Below are 21,710 nucleotides of genomic sequence, written 5' to 3'. Positions count from 1 at the left end.
AGCCAAAGTTATACATGAATGCACGCTTTCTTAGTGAATTTCATTGATGAAATCTTCTTGGGTTATCAGCTGAGTGATGGCATCGGGTTGATGCAACATTTCGATTCGTTATCTTCAGGTGACTTTGACTCAAGATGATGAATAGAAAACGCATCCAAATATTGCAACAGCACAACACCATGGCTATACTGATAACCTGAGGAGATTTCGTCAAGCCGAAGATGTTACAAGTCAATTCTGCAGTATGGGGTGTTCAAGAACTTTGTGTGTAAACTAGAGCCTCTTGACCCTTTCTGCCTCACAGCTTTTCCCACCCTCGTTGCTTGCAGCCATGGAACTTTCATCCAGCCCAAACAATAGAATGGTGTTCGACATAAGCAAAAATGATAGAACAGTCTGGTTCATTTTGGATGCTTGTGTTACAAAGAAAATCTTGGTGCCTAGCAGAACTTAAAAAAATCAAATAAACAAATAAATAAAAAAGAAAGAAGCAACCTAATGGATGTATGAGGAAATACTTATCCAATACTGCAGTATTGTGAAAAGAATAGTTGCTACTCACCATATAGCAGACATGCTGAGTTGAACATAGGAACAACAGACTGTCACAAAATAAGCTTTTAACCAACAAGGCCTTTGTCAAAAATAAATCACACACACACACACCATTCTTACTGGCAGATTTAATTGGCTTTAGAATAAGGAAATACATATACTTTGGGAAAAACGTTGAGACTGCATGACTGCAGGCCTATTTGTTGCAGCATATTAGTACACGATTGTTTTTTAACAATGAACTGTGTTTTGTGATGAGATAAGATTCATCAAATTGATCAAATCAGTAACAGTGCATGGCAAGTTTACTGCTGACGTGTTGTCCTGGAAGATAATAATGACACATCTCCTGTGCAGCCTAATGGAAAATGACCTAAAGAAATGTTTTGAGTAGTAATAGGAACAAATTCAGACATAATGTAAAATCTGTAAAATCAAATGGGTCCTACTTTAAGGCAGCCAGAATTAAATTGAGATATTTGGTAAGTTCACAAATCTGTGACACCAGTCTAATTGTTTCGTGTCACACTTTCCACATGATTTTTTAAAATGTAAATACATAAAACTGCAACCAGTCACTTGTTTTGAAATAGTTATTTATTCACCCCATGAGCCGGTTTTCGAACCTTTTCAGGCTCAGCTTCAAATGGTTTTCCAGAAGTTACTTAGCTATTTCAAGCATAGTGCTGTGACAAGAAGACTGAATAGGCTTTAATGCATAGCCATGAGTATTGTTTATTTGTAGATTTGGATCCAAAATTTAGTTTTGTACTTACTGCAACATTATGGGCGGCTTTTGTTCTTAGTATCCTGTCTGCTTCTGCTGTTGATGGCCATTTGGTACCACATCACTCACTTTTATACTATATGTGTGCATAAACAGCATGGAATGAATAAATAACTATTTTTAAAAAGTGACTGGTTGCATTTTTATGTATTTACATTGCATAAACAGTCACAGGTTCTAAAGGATAAGCTTACACCATGAATGATACAGATTTAGCTCAACAGCTATCTGGCAGCAGAATGGTTGGAACTAAGAATTTTCAGACACATTATTCACACTCGGAAACAGAAAGCAGTTCTATACTCCTATGTGTTGTAAGGGGTCCGTAGGCCCTTACTATAAGTTTTGCGACAGCACAGGTCAACAGGACAAACAATCGATAGTGTGCGTCGGGTAGCGAGAGCGAGTGTTGAGACAGTTGTAGAGTGGGACCCAGGCTGCGGACCGGGCCGTGGGGCAGCCGGTGGCGGTAATGCAAGGCCGTACCGACAAAGGGGGTGGCCATCGCCGCGGTTTAACCCCTTTTGTGTTAGAAATATACGGGAAAGTGAACAAGTACAATTACTAGTGTGATTCAGTGATATTTCAGTGCCGATATTTGTATTTTCGCGTCTACCGCGCCGGCATTATTTGGATTGCAGTGTTGGATTGTAGTGTTGGATACAGTGATTAAAATTTGCGTGTGACGATAATGAATAACAAAGAGGCCTGTGCTGAGATTAGCCGTTATTAATTTTGTACGACGAAGGCAGTGGCTGTCTCCTTACTTTGGTGTTTTTGTGATATGAATATAGTTCGTTGATTAATGAAGCTGTGTTGTTGTTCTTCTTGGCACCAGACATTCATTATTACAGCATTCGAGAAGGACAAAATGGAATGTAACAACTCCGTAGCAGTCCAATCCGATTGCCAGCCCCATTAGGTACACAGTCACATTAATTTATATCTATTTGGGCTGCTATCAGATCCCGATCGAGCGGGATAAGTAAGTAGATTAAATCGGAGTGTTACACCCTTGGCTTACCGTAAAAGGACAAGTGCAATTTTCGGACGAATCATAAAGAACAATAGGTAATATTATCTTATTTAACGTGAGAAAAAATTTTCCAATGTTGGATCGGGACACAGCATAAACTTTAATATCGCGACAAGAAACAGTGCATTGTGAACAATATGAAGTAATAGCACCTTACGATTGTGACTAAACTTTTTCCTGCCATATTAGATGAGAATAACAGTGTCGATAAACTGTGTTGTAACGTGCAAATGCGTAAATCCGCGCGAAAAACTGTGAAAAGTGAACACCAAAGAAAGACACGTGTGAACATTATCACGACAAACAGGCCAAGAATTCGTCACGAAAGCTTTACAGAAGTGTTTAATAGTAATATTGTGACTGAAATTGTTTTTTTGAATAGTGAAATTCAGACAGCTTCTTGTGGACCCATAAACTGTTATGTGGACGACAATTCATGTGGCGATGCAATTGCTGAGTGACGTCACGCAGACACGTGTAGCAGTTGCGCCAAAGAGCTTCAATCTGCGAGGGGATTTCACACGTCATCCCAACTACCTGTGCAAAGAGTAGTTCAAGCACAGACGCACTACACCGAGCGCCGTCCCGACATCTAGCAGCCGAACTACAAACTACGCCCGCCTGCAGCACCACGGAGCGGCCGGCTGAGAACTACGACGTCCCACCACAGCGAGACCTCACGCGGTTCCGGCGGCAGTACAGCGCCACGCCCACTTCAAACGTCAAAACATCGCGACTCGTGGTAACGTCGGTTGGTGAGTGGAGACGACTGGTTGACATAACATTAAATTGCAACGTGCAGTTTTCGCGGTAAATAAACGTTTGTAAACTGAGTTGCGTGTTAGGAAAGGTGCCCAATTACAGTAATTTCCGAAAAGTTTGCGAAAAATACTCTGAAATTGAGCATACTTATTTATGCATACTGCGCTGTCTAAATGATAATTATACAGATATGCTTATTGTTTTTGGGGGATTTTATATATATAGATTTTATGAATAGTATGATTTATCTTATTTAAAACATTTTACATAAGCTGTGTATGTGAAAATTGATATTTGAAGTGATTAGATGCTCTTGCATATTGTATCAATTTAGGGATTAATTGAATAATACTTCAGGTACTGTTTGATTAGTTTCATGGTAATTAGGAGTGTTTTGGGTTACTAGAGGTTATTCTATATTACCTACCTGTGCATTAGAAATAAACAAACGTGTCTACTGAAGATAAGCAGGTTTGTGAGGCAGTAGTTGAAAGGAAAGGGATAGGGCAGGAAGACAGAGATGATTCGGGAATCAGTGATTATGGAGTGTCATTAGATAGCCCATTAGCACATTCAACTAGTTATCCCGAGACACCGGGACAAACGACGAGAGATAAGCTGGTTTCAGAGGATGCAGATACATGATCGATGTTGGCAGCCTTGCTAAAAGAATACTTTCAAGAAAGGAGAGAAATAGTCCACAAATCAGTAGAGAAAAGTTTACAAGAATTTAACGCATCATTATGAGAATTTAGAGAATCATTAAAGAAAGGTTCACAAAATAGCGAAACATCATACACGAAGATGGAATGCAATCTGAAGGAGGAAATGCAGGAGTTACCCGAACAACTGAAGGTAAACGTCGATGAGAGAGAGAGTAAGCTACAGGAGAATATAGACCAAGTCCAGGGAGACGTGGAAAAGATGGAAGGAAAGTTAACAAAAAAGATGGAAGACGATATTGAAGAAACGAAAGCCGAATTGGGAGAAAGAATCAACGAAGTGGAAACAAATTGCAATCATCGAACGCCGAGGTGACACAAATGCAGAAACAATGCAATGATGCGGTTAAGGGGATAGGAGATAGGCAAAACCAACTGACTGTCAATCTGAGAAATGCTATAGCCATGCGACGAGAAGAGGATAATCAGAGGGTTGCAATGGAAGGCGAGGCCTTCACTTGGGGAATCAAGAAGAAGGAAGGGACTAAGGTTCATGCAAAATCAAAGAAAATAAACTCTGAAATACATAAATTTAACCACGTTTATAAGGGGCCGTACAGGATTATAAAAGTTGGTCATCCTAACACTGTGGAGTTGGAGTATGCACGGACAAAGAGAGTGCATGGTAAGGAACATGTGGAACACATAAAAAGGTATTACTCACACGAGAACAGGGATAACCCGGATGAGGAAGAGGTACGAATTGAAGAAAGTTAGGTGTAGGGAGCTAGCAACTCTTTTGCCGGTATACCAAGTGGCGACTGGTACACTCCCAGCTGGGTGAGACTTTATTTCTAATTTCAAGTGTCACTCCTCTACCATCTCTCTCTATCCTTAGGTTAAGAAAGTTAGTGAATAGTAGTTAGGATTGATAGTGGTCATCCAAGTAATTCAGTCAGGAACCATGTAGTAAATTTATAGTTGACTTAAAATAAGGATAAGTAGTTACTGTTGATGTAGTGTGTGAGGTGTCAAAGAATCAATAAGTTGAAAGCTCAGTTTAGTGTGAGTAAATAAACAAAATTAATAATGCCAGAAGGAATAAAATGAGAACCATATCAGAAAGCGAATGTTTACATAATGTCGTGGTAAGCTAATTGGTTAAACAAGATTTTGTGTAATCTTATAGAGTTGTTTTGTGAGGCAGAAAAAGGTCAAACTGTTGTAAGAAAATTGAAGTAATGTATCAGCTTGTAAGTAGATGAACATATAAAGAAACAAATACACAAGGAGATAGTTGTTCGAATAAATGATGTGAAATATGATGAATGGAGAGGCTAAGGAGCCTGAAGTAGTATTTTTATGTGGTTATTGCAGCGAATATAGAGAGTTGATGTAGGTTGAAGATATATATGCAGTTGAAGTTGCTGTTAAGTTGAGGGAGTTATGTCGTAATGATGTATATTGAGTATGAGATGTTTGAAGTATTGAAGTATATTGAGGATTGATTAGGTTGAAGATATATATTTATTTGCAGTTGAAGTTGGTGTTAAGTTATGTGTAATGAAGAGTATGGAGTATGAGATGTTTGAAATATTGAAGTATGTCATTTAGCACATGAGCAACATCTGTTTGCAAGTTATTTGTAGGTATACATGTTTACCTGAAATATGCTGATAAAACAAAGTGTAACTAATGAATAATTAGTAATTCATGTATCCAATTAGCTATCAGAGTCAATTATGGTTATACGTAGGTCAAGCTTTAGAAGCAGAATTCTGGCACTGAGTAATGAATGACAAATATCCATATAGTGGATTTGAATTAGTGTGAATATAACAGGAAATATTGTACCTCTCATCTAAGCTTTCTTGATAACAATTCACATATGGCAGTAATGTTTGGCAAAATGAAATGATCAGTAGTTTAAAATTTTTCATTGGGTGACCACATTAGTTGTAGTGTTGCAAATAATTATGTAAGACATGCTTAGCGGTACAATGTAGCATTTAAATTTATGGAATCTGTAATAAATAAGATGTGAATTTCTTCCTTAACTTTTATGTGTGTTGGCCAAGTGAATTATAAATTAGAGTGATAGTAGTATGGACGGCACGAACCCCGCTGAAAGGACGGCATACCAAAGGGGTAGCTGGCATTTAACTAGTTTCTTTTCTTGTCTTTGCTATAGCAAGTTATAACAGATATGTAGTTAATGACTCGTACTAACCTTTGAAAGTGAAAAGTTTTGGGAATTTTTGGTAAGATAAGTTTATAAAAAAATATTTACCATGCTATGTTAAGTAAGTAGGATTGATGTTGTGTGTTATTTGGACAATCCCATATTTTTGAGATGTAATAACTTTTTGTAGAATATTATTGTAGAGGCAGCCCACTACCGGAGTCATGGATTTTCTTGGTGATTGTAATTTCATTACTTATTTGCACTGTGTGTTTTGTTCATATGTAGTGATGTCTAATTCCCTAACCGATTCTTTTACGTCTGTGGCTTCAAAGAAGTTTTCGAGGGCGGGGATGTAAGGGGTCCGTAGGCCCTTACTATAAGTTTTGCGACAGCACAGGTCGACAGGACAAACAATCGATAGTGTACGTCGGGTGGTGAGAGCGAGAGCGAGTGTTGAGACAGTTGTAGAGTGGGACCCAGGCTGCGGGTCGGGCCGTGGGGCGGCCGGTGGCGATAATGCAAGGCCGTACCGACAAAGGGGGTGGCCATCGCCGCGGTTTAACCCCTTTTGTGTTAGAAATATACGGGAAAGTGAACAAGTACAATTACTAGTGTGATTCAGTGATATTTCAGTGCCGATATTTGTATTTTCGCGTCTACCGCGCCGGCATTATTTGGATTGCAGTGTTGGATTGTAGTGTTGGATACAGTGATTAAAATTTGTGTGTGACGATAATGAATAACAAAGAGGCCTGTGCTGAGATTAGCCGTTATTAATTTTGTACGACGAAGGCAGTGGCTGTCTCCTTACTTTGGTGTTTTTGTGATATGAATATAGTTCGTTGATTAATGAAGCTGTGTTGTTGTTCTTCTTGGCACCAGACATTCATTATTACAGCATTCGAGAAGGACAAAATGGAATGTAACAACTCCTTAGCAGTCCAATCCGATTGCCAGCCCCATTAGGTATACGGTCGCATTAATTTATATCTATTTGGGCTGCTATCAGATCCCGATCGAGCGGGATAAGTAAGTAGATTAAACCGGAGTGTTACAGTGTCCATGCATGCGCACTAGACAACTGTAACTTGCTTGTGCGAGGAAGGCGGTACAGAGTATGCTTTCCGATTGTTACTGTTTATGGTTTATTGCTGTTGCATCTGTGGCCAGCTGCTAACTTCAGGTTTTCATTTTTGAGAAAAAAAGCATTCTTTGTGCTGATTGCTTTGTATCTATAAATGGAATGGACCAAACAAATAAAGCATCCTAATTTAAACATACAGTGAGGAAAGGTGTCATATGACAATCATGACCAGGTGAATTGGAAATCTTTTATTCCTGAGTAAATAGTCTTATAACTTTATATGTGTGATTTTCGGTTAGTATATGTAGTGCTGTAATCAACAAATGGCCACTGCATCTTTTGCTTTATTTCCGATGTCAAGAAGGACAAACTTGCAATAGTCGGCGAAAGAGTCCAGGCACAAAATGAATGAACAATTGGTTTAATCCTTACCTAAGACTCGTTGGAACTTCCTCTTACATTACTCTCTCATTCGGTGAATTCTTTCCTTATTGATCGACAGCAGCTTGTTGAAATAAGCCACTCCCATACTTCCCAAAGTTCTTCATTAGAGAATATATGCCCAGCAAGGATTGAACTCAACATCATCTGGCTATTCATCGTAGTTATCACTCCCTAATCGTAAGGTTTACAGACAATGCGAGGGGAATACCTCCATGTGCCAAATGCAATTCTTGTGCTACGGCGACTCCCAAAATAAAACAAATAGTTTAGCCCATAATTCACAACAGTATTAAGATAATTCCATGATAGTTACATAAGAGAACAACAATTATTTAAGAAATAATAACACATAATACTCACATACTGTCTGTAAAGAATTGCTGCGGGAGTAAGAACCACATACCCATCAAATAGGTGTGAATGAGGGTGAAAAAGAAGTGTAGCGCATGATACATGAATACCCCAACTTTATTCATCTAGTATTTGGCAGTGAGAGTACTTAATGACTTTAAACAAACTGTACACATAATGTCAAAACTCTTTTTTGCTGACAACCCCCCACAAAATTAAGAAAGGAAAAAAGTTTCACACTTACTACATTTTCACAGTTCATGCTGTAAAACTGCCGCATCGGGCAAGACATTTTAATATATTACTTCTTTCCCACTAAATTCATTCACGACACATTCTACAGACACTATTCACACATACCACTGATTGTAGCTGGAAAACTGTATCATTGTATGACTCACAGTTCAGGAGATATGACGTTAAAAACAATGATATGCATGAAAAACTGATGCATCAAGCATAAATTTATTACTTCTTTACTACAGACAGTTTTCGCAGCACATTTTGCAGACAGTATCCATCTATGCCGATGAATGTACCTACAATATTATATCACTGTATGACACGTAGTTCAGCAGATATGATGTCGCACATGTTGAACTGTGGCAAAACCAAACCGCAGGGAGAAATTTGCTAGAGATACGGGAGAAATATGTATACAAAAATGTGGGAAATATATTTAACATATGTGAAATATGTATATGTGGGCAAAGACATGGGCAAAAAAGTTCTCCACTACCCCTGGATAAAATTCAACCAAACTTTGTACATATATTATCTATTATCTGAAAAGAAGTGCTGTGGGAGTAAGAACCAACTACCTGCTACTGAAGTGTGGGTGATAATGTGGAGACAGAAGAGGGGAGGAAGAGATGGACAGACAGAGGGGGAAGGACGACAAAGTCACAGATGTGGGGGAGGAAAAGGTGGACAGAGCGGGCGGCAGGTGGAATGGACAGAGAAAGTGAGGTGTGCCTCCTTGTGTGTGTGAATGGTGTACATTGCTGTGACCAAAAGCTTTGTGTAAGTGTCTTTTAATTTTAATTGTGCTTGTCTCCAACTTGACTTGTCTTCTTTATGGTAAGTAGCAACCCGTCTTTTCCTACATTGTTGACATTCCTACCTAGAGTTTCCTCTCTATGAGTCTGCAGTTCTAAACATACATGCTTAGGGCACTGCTGCATATGTGTACACCTTAGGTGCATCATGCAGTAGGGGCCTTAGTAACACGAGCAGTCTCTTCTCTCCTTTTTGTTTTCTTTAAGATGGTCGGAGTCTTATTCTAAAGCTTTGCCTTTTGGTTTTAACATGAGTACTGCACAGTATATTTCTACTTTAGACCAGCTAACTGAGACTCTCACAAATTTATGTACATTCTATATTTGAAGTTACACCTATGTGAGAAAAAACATATTCTGTTGCTCAGTGTGTTCATTATCTACAGGAATGTGCAGTTGACAGGTTTTTAAGTGTAAAATTTTGGATGAACCCATTGATTTATCTTCGCTGTATCATTAGTTAGGAGGGGATCGAGCCTGAGCAAAATAAGAAAGTTTCTGTGAAGGCTGTCCTATAACTCCACACTAAATATCAATTGAAATCCTCTAGGGGAGTGTTTAATTTTATCGACATTTTATTTATGCATGCGCAAGTTGTTAATAGTCAGATGGTACGTAGGCTGTTAGTACAAAATCTGAATGAATATGAACAGATAAATGTGTGAGATAATTTAGAAGCCTAAAAGATGAACTGTGTATTATCCACCTATTGTGTTACGTGGATTTGATCAAAGATTTTTACTTATCAGTAGTTGCATCCCCACCTGAATCAGTTGCATGATAGTTCAGTGGACTACCTTCAGTATGCCAGAACTCTGTCAACAATTAAAAGCATTAGCTACTAAATTCTAACTGAAAGAACTTTTAAGAGTGGCATCAATAAGCAGAGTGAGTTGTTCCATCAAACCTGATGTACAGATTTCCCAAGGAAAGAAACAGATATAAAAAATAAAAAGATCTGTGTAATAGCCCCTGTACATGGCCTTTCAGGATAATTTGTATTCCATACCCTGTCACTTGACTGTTGTGTTAACCATGGACATATTGAACTAAGGTATGCATAAGATCTGGAGTATTTTTATGGTTAACATAAGCAGCTGTTTTTGTGTTTCTAGGAGGAGCTGTCAAAGAGTTTTTGTTTGCTGTGTATTAAGATTTTGACTTGCAATTTATTTCTTGGTAGTTTGAGAACAGAAGCCTTTGTTTTGGCATCAGAGGCAAATGGCAGCTATTTGATGTGTTTCGTAATTTTTATTCAGGCACAGCATGTCAGTGCTTAGGTTTAAACATTTTTACTGAATAAGCATTCATTTCTCTGTTAACACTCACGTCCATCACAGTGTCTTCATATGAAAATAATACTATTATAGCATGAGGAGCTGCTGATGCTTCAAGTAGTACAGATCACATGCTTCACAAATGAAGTACAAAATTTTATTTATTCTGACCAAAACACTCTTGGATAAAGAACATGAATTAATACATGAGAGAAATCCATCTTTTAAGTTTCACTGTTTAAATTTTCATGTAAATTTAATGAAAGTACATAAATGTGGGAAGCTGCACACACTGATGATACAACAGTGGTGGTAGCCTGTAAGACAATCGTGATAGCTATTCATGCAGCTGCTTCAGAAAGTCTCCGAGTAGATGAAAACATGCCTGGCATATTTAAAAGTGATTGGTGGGATGATGATATTGCCGCAACGGTGAAGGAGAAAAAGGAGGCCTATAACAGATGGCTTATGGTAGAAGTAGGTATGTAAGACTGAGGGGGGAGGCAAAGAAAGCAGTACTTAAAGCAAAAAATGCTATGTGGGACTTTAAATGGGAAGAAATTAATAACTGCACAGGGAGTTCAAAGTCCAACGAAGCAGGGATGGAAGATGATAGAACAGCTAAGAACAAATGACAGAAGTAGTATGAGCTTACAGCCGATAAGCCTAGACAGATGGAAGACATACCATGAAGAACTGAATTTCTGAATTTCAGAATATATGCTGCTTTGCAGGCAACAAATATGATACACAAATCTAGAAGATAATAGCAGCGAAAGTACAGGATATATTTCAGCAATTCAAAAATGGCAAAGCATCAGGACCTACGGCTGCATACAAGGAGTTGTTGAAGGCTTGGTCAAAAATGTTATTTGAATATCCAAATGCATTATTTGAACATCTCACAAAGCTATTTAACCGCTGTCTTAGTGGATAGGAAATCGCTGTTGAGTTTAAAGAAGGGTTCATCACGTACATATTTAAAAGGGGAAGCAAGGATAGTTATGCAAATTATCGAGGCATCACAGTTCTCAGTTCTATACTGAGAATATATGGGGTAAGATGCTTAAAACTAGAATTCAGAAAAAAATTGAGTATGTAGAAAAACAGAGTGATTTTTGGCAGGAAGGTCTTGTATTGTAAATATCTGCAGTATTAGTCACGTGACTGACAGTAAACTAGCACATAACTTGGAGAAACACACGGTTTTTATAAACATGCAGAAGGCCTATGACAGTTTACCACTTTCTACAATGTGGGAAGCAACGAAAAACTAGAAGATTCATAAATATTATGTACAAGCTGTTAGAAAGCTGTATTCAGATAATATTTGTTGTTTTGAAATTGGAAGTTACTATCACAGAAACTTAAGGTTAGTAAAGGACTGATGCTGTTTGGCACCTACCCTCTTTAAAATATTTTTGAACGAAGCACTGAAAAACTGGAGAAGAAATTGCAAAAACATGGGAGTTAGAGTAGGTGATGACACACTGTTCACCCTAAATTTTGCTGACAATCACGTCATCTTACCGAGGAAGAAGAGGGTGTGTCTTGTATGTTAAGAAAGCTTAAAGAAGGTTATGAGCAGCGGGGCATGAAAATTAACTTTACAAATACAAAATACTTGGTTGTTGGAGGTATAGCAAAGGTAAGGGAAAGGTGACAATTAAGCAGTACATCATGGACTGTGCGGCTGGTCCCAGCGGAGGTTCTCGTCCTCCCTCGGGCATGGGTGTGTGTGTTTGTCCTTAGGATAATTTAGGTTAAGTAGTGTGTAAGCTTAGGGACTGATGACCTTAGCAGTTAAGTCCCATAAGATTTCACACACATTTTTTTTTTAAGTAGTACACTCCATTATTTGGAATAAAATGACATCCAGGATATATGAGGATATACAGAACTATGGTTGAGAGTTTTTTCTCTGTATGTTGTTGAACTATGGGAAGTCTCCAGGACCAATGTGAAGAAATTAAAGGTAATGGAAATGGAGTTTTGGGACGAATGATTAAAATCCCTCTGGGTTTTGTACTGCATCACTGTATAAAATACTTCAATTATAAGCTATATCAAACCATGGAAACTCCAGGTTGTAATGACAACAATGTAAGGAAAAGATAGATTGCTACTTACCGTAAATATGGCACATTAAGTTGCAGACAGGCACAATTAAAAGATACTTCCATACAAGCTTTCGGTCACAGCCTTTATCAGAAAAAGAAAGAGAAATACCATTCATTCATTCATGCAAGCAAGTACACCTCATGCACACAACTGCCAACTCTGGCAGCTCTGGCTAGAAAGTCTTTCCCGAGGAAGGCCACTGTAATATAGTTCAAACATTGGTTTTAAGTTTATAGTTAAAGTATTTTGTACAATGCAGTACAATACCCAGAAGAATTTTAATCATGACCCGGGCTGTGGAAGCCCACTTAGTTATGTTTTTAGCCACGAAGTTGTGAAGTAACAAAAAGAGACAAAATAAGAAATTAAGTGCTATGAGAACAGATGGGATTTACAAAAGATACTATAGATGCAACTGAAAATAAACAGCTAGCATTGTATGGACAGCTTAGAAGAATGCCAGATGAAAGATGTCCCCTAAAATACAGCACTGGAGACCTCCAACACACAGAAAGATAGGAAGATCCCAGATATGATGGAATGAGGTATGTGATGCAGGACAGGGAAATGCAGGAAGAGGACTGGCAGGATAGAAGAAGATGGAAACTTGGATGCAAGAGATGCCGCATGGTGTAGAGAACTTGCAAAAAGGATAAGAAGAAGAAGAAGACATAGATGCAGAGGATTGGTAACTGTATTAGATACCGTATTTACTCGAATCTAAGCCACACCTTTTTTTCCGGTTTTCGTAATCCAAAAAACCGCCTGCGGCTTAGAATCGAGTGCAAAGCAAGTGGAAGTTCTGAAAAATGTTGGTAGGTGCCGCCACAACTAACTATATGTAGCGCTACACAGGCGTGCTTTGTAGGCACAAAGATAAATACTGGCGCCAAAACCTCTGCATCAATAAATAAATTTTTAAAAAAAGGTGGAAGACGAGCTTTTTTTTCTCCACCCCGAGTTTCGACCACTGCATTTTCATACATTATCTAAAGAAGTAAATACAAATTCCGTATTGTTCATCTTCGAATGTAGCAAAATTTCAATGTGCTACGAAAATCCGGCTGGCAAGACTGTTTGGGATGTTTGTCAATATGGCCAACTCTACGTTCTGAATTTTTTCCTACCTGTGAGAAGAGATGGTTGCTAATAGTAACCTGATGAAATGTGAATCACATGCAGTATTCTTTTCACCATAAGAAGAATACGAATATAAACATTTTGCCATGCATTCTTTCGTGTTTGCTGCTATCTCATTTAAATCCTGTCTGCCTAATAAACTACGAAACTAGAGTGAGACAACAACAAAAGCGGAAGAATATACGTATCGTGTCATGTTTATATTCGTATTATTCTTATGCCTAATAGTGATACAGTCAGAAATGAAGCACGGCAAATGACTAGATTTTTAAATCTAAGATGACTAATTTCTGTGCAGAATTTGATGTACTAAAGAAACGGCCGCAAAGATTTTCAAACGGAGAAAAATTTTCGCCTAACTTTCGTTCAGAACATGTTCTATCAAACGCAGTCTATTATTTGGTTCTTGTTGATCATTATCAAGGAAAGCAGCAGTGTAAGTAACAACAAATAGTCTCTTGCCATTGTTTCGCTAATGAGACGATTCCTCTCTCTTTTTTTTAACTGTAAGCTGCGGTAGCGCGTACAAAAGCAAGCCATGCCACGAGCGGCGGCAGGCCGTAAACACGCACTATCAGAATGCGACAAACAATGCATGACACAGTACTACAGTAATGCATTTTCAGCTTAGAGTGACGTAAACACCTATAACAAAGAAAAAGGCACTTATCAGATTAAAGCAAAATAAGCAATTGATTCAAACCAGATGAAGCACGTGAAAAAGGAAGGGTACCCGTATAAATACGGACGGAGCGCCTGACGCATAGCAATGACTACCTGGTAAAGCTTAACTGCTAAGCTTACGACTCGAACCAAACTACTGTAGCTGTATCGTCATTCATTCGACCTAAATTGTGTCTCATATTACAATGGACCAACTTTGTTTTGATTTGGAGGTTCGGCCCAAAACTTTTCTCTCCCCTTGAATTTCGAGTCTCAAATTTCAGGTGCAGCTTAGATTCGCGATTTTTTTTTTTTTTTCCTTTATTTCGAGTCTCATTTTTCAGGTGTGGCTTAGATTCGAGTAAATACGTTATGTAAGTAACATATTTTACTGGACTTAAATTTGGAAAGAAGGAAAAAAGAAACACTAGTAATGCCACTTAGTCGAGCTAAGCCTATAAGCAATGTGAAATTTCTCACTAGTAATGGCACAGTTGAAGGGAGATCATGATGGTACCACTGAAAATGTTTTTATCTGGATGAAAGGATCTTGTAATGATATTAGATGACGGTGAACAGATAAAGTGCTCATTTTCTTCATTCATGAAGAATGATGTCTTTGAAGTGACATTATTACTAAATTATTTACATGATTTGGTTAAAACAGGTTGTTCTGAAAATGTAGAACACTTCTCACCCTATGTATAGGTTGCCTGAAGCCTTTTGGGTCAAATTGAAACAGGTGATAGTAGGTCCACAACTGATTCTATTGAGATAGGAAACCAATGTTCAGAAAAGCATATTTATTGTGTTATGAACATACACAGCGTACACCACATAACAACAACATAGCTCATACCAATTGTTCATAGTGACGAGCGCCAGTCTCAATGTATGCGTGGCAATGGCACACTAGTTCTACAGGGGTTTCATACTCCATCGTCTTGACATAACCCACAGGAAGAAGTCCATTGTCCAAGATCACCTAACAGGACCTTATTTACTGCCTCCCTGTTTCACTAATCCATGTTACCTGGTGTTCCCATGAGATGTGCTGCCACTGTTCTTGGAGACTGTAGCCCTCGTTGTCTGTGAAGGGATGTGGTTTCAGCAGGACACTGCACCACCCCACTTCGATGTTAATGTACGCAAGCACCTGAACAACACGTTCCCCAATCACTGAATTGGAATGGGAGGTCCTGTCCCATTGCCAGCGCTTTCGCCAGATCTCTCGCACCTCTGGTCCAAGCTGCGTGTTTCCTGGTACGACAGACACCAGGGTTTTTTGAGAGATTGCAGTAGAATTTCAAATGCTGTTGCCAAGCATGCAATGAGACTGCCAGCTGTCACTCTGAACAATTGCTATGAGATACACTGTTGTTAAGTGGTGTGCACTGTGTATGTCCTTACCTCAAAAATGTGCATTTCTGACCACTGATTCCCCATATCGATATACTCAGTTGTGGATCCACTATCATCTGTTTCAACTGACCCAAAGGTTTTGAGACATCCTGTTATTTAATACTGTATATCGAAGAAAAAGGATGTTTAATCATGAGTACCTTCTTTCAGGAAAACTTTAGTTAAGACTTTATTCTTTAGTTAGTTTGAGGAAATCTGTGAACATGTAGAGGTTGGATCTGTGAGGAAGTTAAAAGTAACGAGTTAAAGAGCTATGACACACGTCACTGTGATTGTTATTTTGGACATGGGTTTTCCATAATTGGCTAAATCGGAGTGGCTAAAATAATGTACAACCACTTCACTTGTTGTTGTTGTTGTTGTTGTTGTTGTTGCATTAGTTGTTGTCACAGTAGTAGTTGTTTTTGTTGTTGTTGTTGTTGTTGTAGTCCTCAGTCCAAAGAATGGTTTGATGCAGCTCTTGATACTAGTCAATGCCAGACAAAACTTGGCTACATATTTGTTCAGGTCAGAAACAAAACAGCAAACAACTGTTTGGGTATTCTAACAAACTGAAACCAACAACAATGGTTTGTTTTTGAAGTGCCTCCATCAAAACGATCTTTCATTTCTTTGGTTACAATGGATATGTCGCAACTATTACTCTATTGAATAACAATTAATTTGAGTGATATACAGGGACCTGTTTGCCTCAAATTATCAATGAAATCAGGAAAACAATGAAAAATGTCACATTCTCCTCCTCATAGCAATGCCAGCTGTAGCAGCTAACAATTGATTATCTGATGGAGAAAAAACTTCTAATGGATATCTCATTGTCCTTATAGTTTTGAATTATTGCCAAACAGTTTCTTTTTGTTTGCTTATGTCAAACGAAAAGTGTGCAAAAGCTATTTCCATACCTTGAGACACTGTTGAATCCTCCCAAAATCGTGTTATTGAGGCACTAATATTAGTGTGTAAAACATGTTTTCAGTACTGGTTTGAACACATGCAAGAAACTATAAATTTTAAAGGCAGGTATTTTGGGAAATAATATTAGCAAACAAAAACAATTTTAATAAAATTCTTTATTGTTTTTGTAAAACTTAAAAGATGGCCCTTATTATTCTGCCCAAATGTGCACGTTAGATAATATTTGGTGATTTGTGTGCAATGATTGTATCAATAAGAGAAGAAGTGGAACTTCAAGAGTAGGAAGGAAAATGTTCTACAGCAGGGAGAAATGAGACACACTGTATAGGAAGAGGAGACGACGGAGAAGGTGTTAATATGTGAACGAAGCCAAGAAAATGAAGAGGAAGAAAACTGAGAAGAAGAATGTGGCCCACTGATGTAGCAAGCAATGAGAGTGAGTGCGAGCTAAAAGGGCAGAAAATACAATTAATTTACACAGAATATAAAGATGAGCTAAAATTTCAAGTAATTAATGGGACAGCCTAGTATATGTGTACATGTATAGAGAGTAAAATCAATGTCTTACTCGACACATGCTGTGTGACCTGTGTCGCTACCACTCACAGTTGTGTGTCAGCACCTACATTTAAAATTCACAACATGTTACACACAAGGAATACTTACAGTGCCTGGTGCATCTTGAAAGTTCCGTAACCTTTCAAATATCTTCTTCATTATCTCTGGTTTATGGCATATGAAGTAAGAATTTTTGCTTATGTGATGACCATATCTGAAAATTAAAATTTCATGTTACAAAAAGCTAACACACACACACACACACACACACACACACACACACACACACACACACACACACACACCACAAACGATGAGAGGCAGAGGAGAGGGAGAGGGAAACGGGCTGACACAAAGGAATGGTCAAGCTTTAATAAGAAAGCAACAACCTGTATGAAAGTTTCTATCCATTCAAAGATGATGGAGCTATCTGCCTTGTGTGACAAAATGAAACATTGTGTGCTGTGAATAGCTTCCCAAAATTCTAACCATACCTGATGAAATCCATTGTAAACAGAGTTTCAGCTAGAGTTGAATAGAACTGCAAAAGTGCCACAGCAAAACCATACTGAACGCATGCATGTCACTAATTTCACAAAAGTCATTTAACACTATTGGTGTGGCTATACACTTGCTATTCTCCTGATCTTGGATCCTCAGTTGCCTACCACTTATGTTCTCTAAACAACATCATATGAAGAAACTTCTTCAATAAAGATGATGCTTTTCAAAATGGCTTGGTACCATTTCCAACTTCACTTCAGCACATTCCTTCAAATGTGAAACTGATTATGGAGTAGAATAAACTGCTTATTAATTTCTACATGCTACTGAAATGTAATACAACTTTTATCAATCCATAAAAATCCAACAGCTTTTGAATCAACCGTTTATGATGAGAGATGAAGGCATGCAAAGTAATTTAAATAACACAAACACGCACATGCACACTTGAAAATGCATACTCCAGCAATGTACAACTTTGAGTTGTTGGGTATTCTGCCACATATCAGTGTCATTCTTGCATGACATTTCAGTAACATAACTGTCTCGAGTAACACCTGATGAAGATAAGAAGTTACGTTATCAAAATAACTTGCAAGAATGACACTAATGTCCGGTAGAATACCAGACACCTCAAGATGTCCACAGATCACCGGGAAAGCCTGAATAATTACAATGTATCACTTATTGCATTGATAGATGGAAGATGTTTAATAATTGATGAACTACTTCCATTAACTGCAAAAACACGTATAATGACAACTGCGTGTTGCAATGACCATGGACCCAGAGCCCTTCCTACATTGGCTTGTTGTTTCATCTATAAAGGACTAACGATAAATTCCTATCTGATATTGGCTGGCTGACTAAAACCTGCAATACTGCATAATCAGTTTAAACGAGTAATCCAACCCCCACAGCACGTGTAAAATGCAGCTCACCAACCCAGTCTATCTCGTGAAACCCTCTTTATATCTGTATAATTAACGCCACCTGCATCCACTTGAAGCTAGTTACTGTATTCAAGCATTGGCATCCCACTAAAATTTTTACCCCAGCATCCTCATACTATTGGCAGTAAGAAGATGCAGGGGAGCATTCGAGTAACGAAGAACAGGATTACTCCGATGTGACAAAACCTATGAACCTTCAAGTGGGACAAGTTCTGATTCGGATGACAATCAATCAAAGAATAGGTGAAAAAACAACAGTAATGTTGAAACTGTCGCAAATGAACAACAAATACCAAATATACTAGAGGAACATTTATACTTAAGTAGTGATAGTGAAAGTGCTGTAAAAAGTTGCGTAGTTTTAGAAACGAATGAACGTGTGGAAAGGAAAGTAAACAATAAAACTAATATTCCACAGCATGGTAAAAAGTGTGTAGTTCATGCTGATGAATGGAAATGTAACGTCTGTAAACTCAACGTAGCTGGTGGGAAGGAATATGTCAATACACAAGGTAGAACTGTTTCTGTTTAAGTACTGCAGCCTCCGTGCATGTGTAGGATGCAATGCTCAGAAAAACTGTCTGAAACTGAGAGACAGAAGATTTTTCATTCATACTGACATGAGGAAATGTCTACAGATATGAAAAGGCGATTTGTTGGCGCATTTGTTGAGCAACGTAGTACAACTTGTTCAAGAAAACACTCTAAGCTACAATTTTACTGTAAATGGTGGATGAGTTGAGGTGTGCAAGATTATGTTTTTGAACAATCTTTCTATCTCAAATACAGTTGTAGTAAAAATTTTAAAAAACATGGAGCCACCTGGAGTAGTAAGAAAAGATCAAAGGGATAGGCATACCCCAAGCAGAAAAACACCTGATGAAACTGTTGAACATATCAAAAGACATATTTCTTCTTTCCCACATCATGAAAGTCACTACAGTAGAGAACAGTGTGTCAGGAAATATTTAGGACCACAACCGAACATACAAAAAATGCATGACTTATACATAGACGACTGTACTCAAAACAATATTGACCCAGAAATAAGGAGTAAAAAATGGCTTTATGCAGACATCTTCAATAAACAGTTCAATTCGTCATTCAAACCATCTGAAAACAACACATGTGATACATGCGATATGTTTCAGGTAAAAATGAAAAGTAATCAGACTCCAGAAGAAAAAGAATCTGTTGAAGCTGAGTGCACTGCTCATCTGAATGAATAAAAAACAGGTATCTGTTAAAAAGTAATGACACTAACAAGGCAAGAGGAACACCAACACACAAAGTGTTCACCAGAGACCTTCAGAAATGTTTGCCACGCCCAGTCATATCAAATAGTATTGTTCTTGTTGTGGTCTTCAGTCCTGAGACTGTTTTGATGCAGCTCTCCATGCTACTCTATCCTGTGCAAGCTTCTTCATCTCCCAGTACCTACTGCAACCTACATCCTTCTGAATCTGCTTAGTGTATTCATCTCTTGGTCTCCCCCTATGATTTTTACCCTCCACGCTGCCCTCCAATACTAAATTGGTGATCCCTTGATGCCTCAGAACATGTCCTACCGACCGATCCCTTCTTCTGGTCAAGTTGTGCCACAAACTTCTCTTCTCCCCAATCCTATTCAATACTTCCTCATTAGTTATGTGATCTACCCATCTAATCTTCAGCATTCTTCTGTAGCACCACATTTCAAAAGCTTCTATTCTCTTCTTGTCCAAACTATTTACCGTCCATGTTTCACTTCCATACATGGCTACACTCCATACAAATACTTTCTGAAATGACTTCCTGACACTTAAATCTATACTCGATGTTAACAAATTTCTCTTCTTCAGAAACGCTTTCCTTGCCATTGCCAGTCTACATTTTATATCCTCTCTACTTTGTCCATCATCAGTTATTTTGCTACCCAAATAGCAAAACTCCTTTACTACTTTCAGTGTCTCATTTCCTAATCTAATACTCTCAGCATCACCCGACTTAATTCGACTACATTCCATTATCCTCGATTTGCTTTTGTTGATGTTCATCTTATAGCCTCCCTTCAAGACACCATCCATTCCGTTCAACTGCTCTTCCAAGACCTTTGCTGTCTCTGACAGAATTACAATGTCATCAGCGAACCTCAAAGTTTTTATTTCTTCTCCATGGATTTTAATACCTACTCCAAATTTTTCTTTTGTTTCCTTTACTGCTTGCTTTATATAGAGATTGAATAACATCGGGGAGAGGCTACAACCCTGTCTTACTCCCTTCCCAATGACTGCTTCCCTTTCATGACCCTCAACTCTTATAACTGCCATCTGGTTTCTGTACAAGTTGTAAATAGCCTTTCGCTCCCTGTATTTTACCACTGCCACCTTTAGAATTTGAAAGAGAGTATTCCAGTCAGCATTGTCAAAAGCTTTCTCTAAGTCTACAAATGCTAGAAACGTAGGTTTGCCTTTCCTTAATCTTTCTTCTAAGATAAGTCGTAAGGCCAGTATTGCCTCACGTGTTCCAGTATTTCTACGGAATCCAAACTGATCTTCCCCGAGGTTGGCTTCTACTAGTTTTTCCATTCGTCTGTAAAGAATTCGTGTTAGTATTTAGCAGCTGTGACTTATTAAACTAATAGTTCGGTAATTTTCACATCTGTCAACACCTGCTTTCTTTGGTAATGGAATTATTATATTCTTCTTGAAGTCTGAGGGTATTTCGCCTGTTTCATACATCTTGCTCACCAGATGGTAGAGTTTTGTCAGGACTGGCTCTCCCAAGGCCGTCAGTAGTTCCAATGGAATGTTGTCTACTCCGGGGGCCTTGTTTCGACTCAGGTCCTTCAGTGCTCTGTCAAACTCCTCACGCAGTATCGTTTCTCACATTTCATCTTCATCTTCATCTACATCTTCTTCCATTTCCATAATATTGTCCTCAAGTGCATAGCCCTTATATAGACCCTCTATATACTCCTTCCACCTTTCTGCTTTCCCTTCTTTGCTTAGAACTGGGTTTCCATCTGAGCTCTTGATGTTCATACATGTGGTTCTCTTATCTCCAAAGGTCTCTTTAATTTTCCTGTAGGCAGTATCTATCTTACCCCTAGTGAGATAAGCCTCTACATCCTTACATTTGTCCTCTAGCCATCCCTGCTTAGCCATTTTGCACTTCCTGTCGATCTCATTTTTGAGACGTTTGTATTCCTTTTTGCCTGCTTCATTTACTGCATTTTTATATTTTCTCCTTTC

General features: G+C 38.3%; 1 protein-coding gene across 2 annotated transcripts in view; it reads right to left on the bottom strand.

Annotated features, from left to right (window-relative positions):
• LOC126416403 (phosphopentomutase) overlaps positions 1–21,710 on the bottom strand; it is a 136,367-nt gene that overhangs the window by 44,408 nt on the left and 70,249 nt on the right. For both annotated transcript variants that reach the window (XM_050084099.1, XM_050084100.1), the window contains exon 9: positions 17,129–17,234. In XM_050084099.1, coding sequence (XP_049940056.1) covers positions 17,129–17,234 — 106 coding nt within the window. The remainder of the gene's footprint in view (positions 1–17,128; positions 17,235–21,710) is intronic.

Source organism: Schistocerca serialis, chromosome 8 (assembly GCF_023864345.2).
Source record: "Schistocerca serialis cubense isolate TAMUIC-IGC-003099 chromosome 8, iqSchSeri2.2, whole genome shotgun sequence".
NCBI lineage: Eukaryota > Metazoa > Arthropoda > Insecta > Orthoptera > Acrididae > Schistocerca > Schistocerca serialis.
The sequence above is the reverse complement of the archived record's forward strand: the minus strand, read 5'-3'. Positions and strand labels throughout refer to the sequence as shown.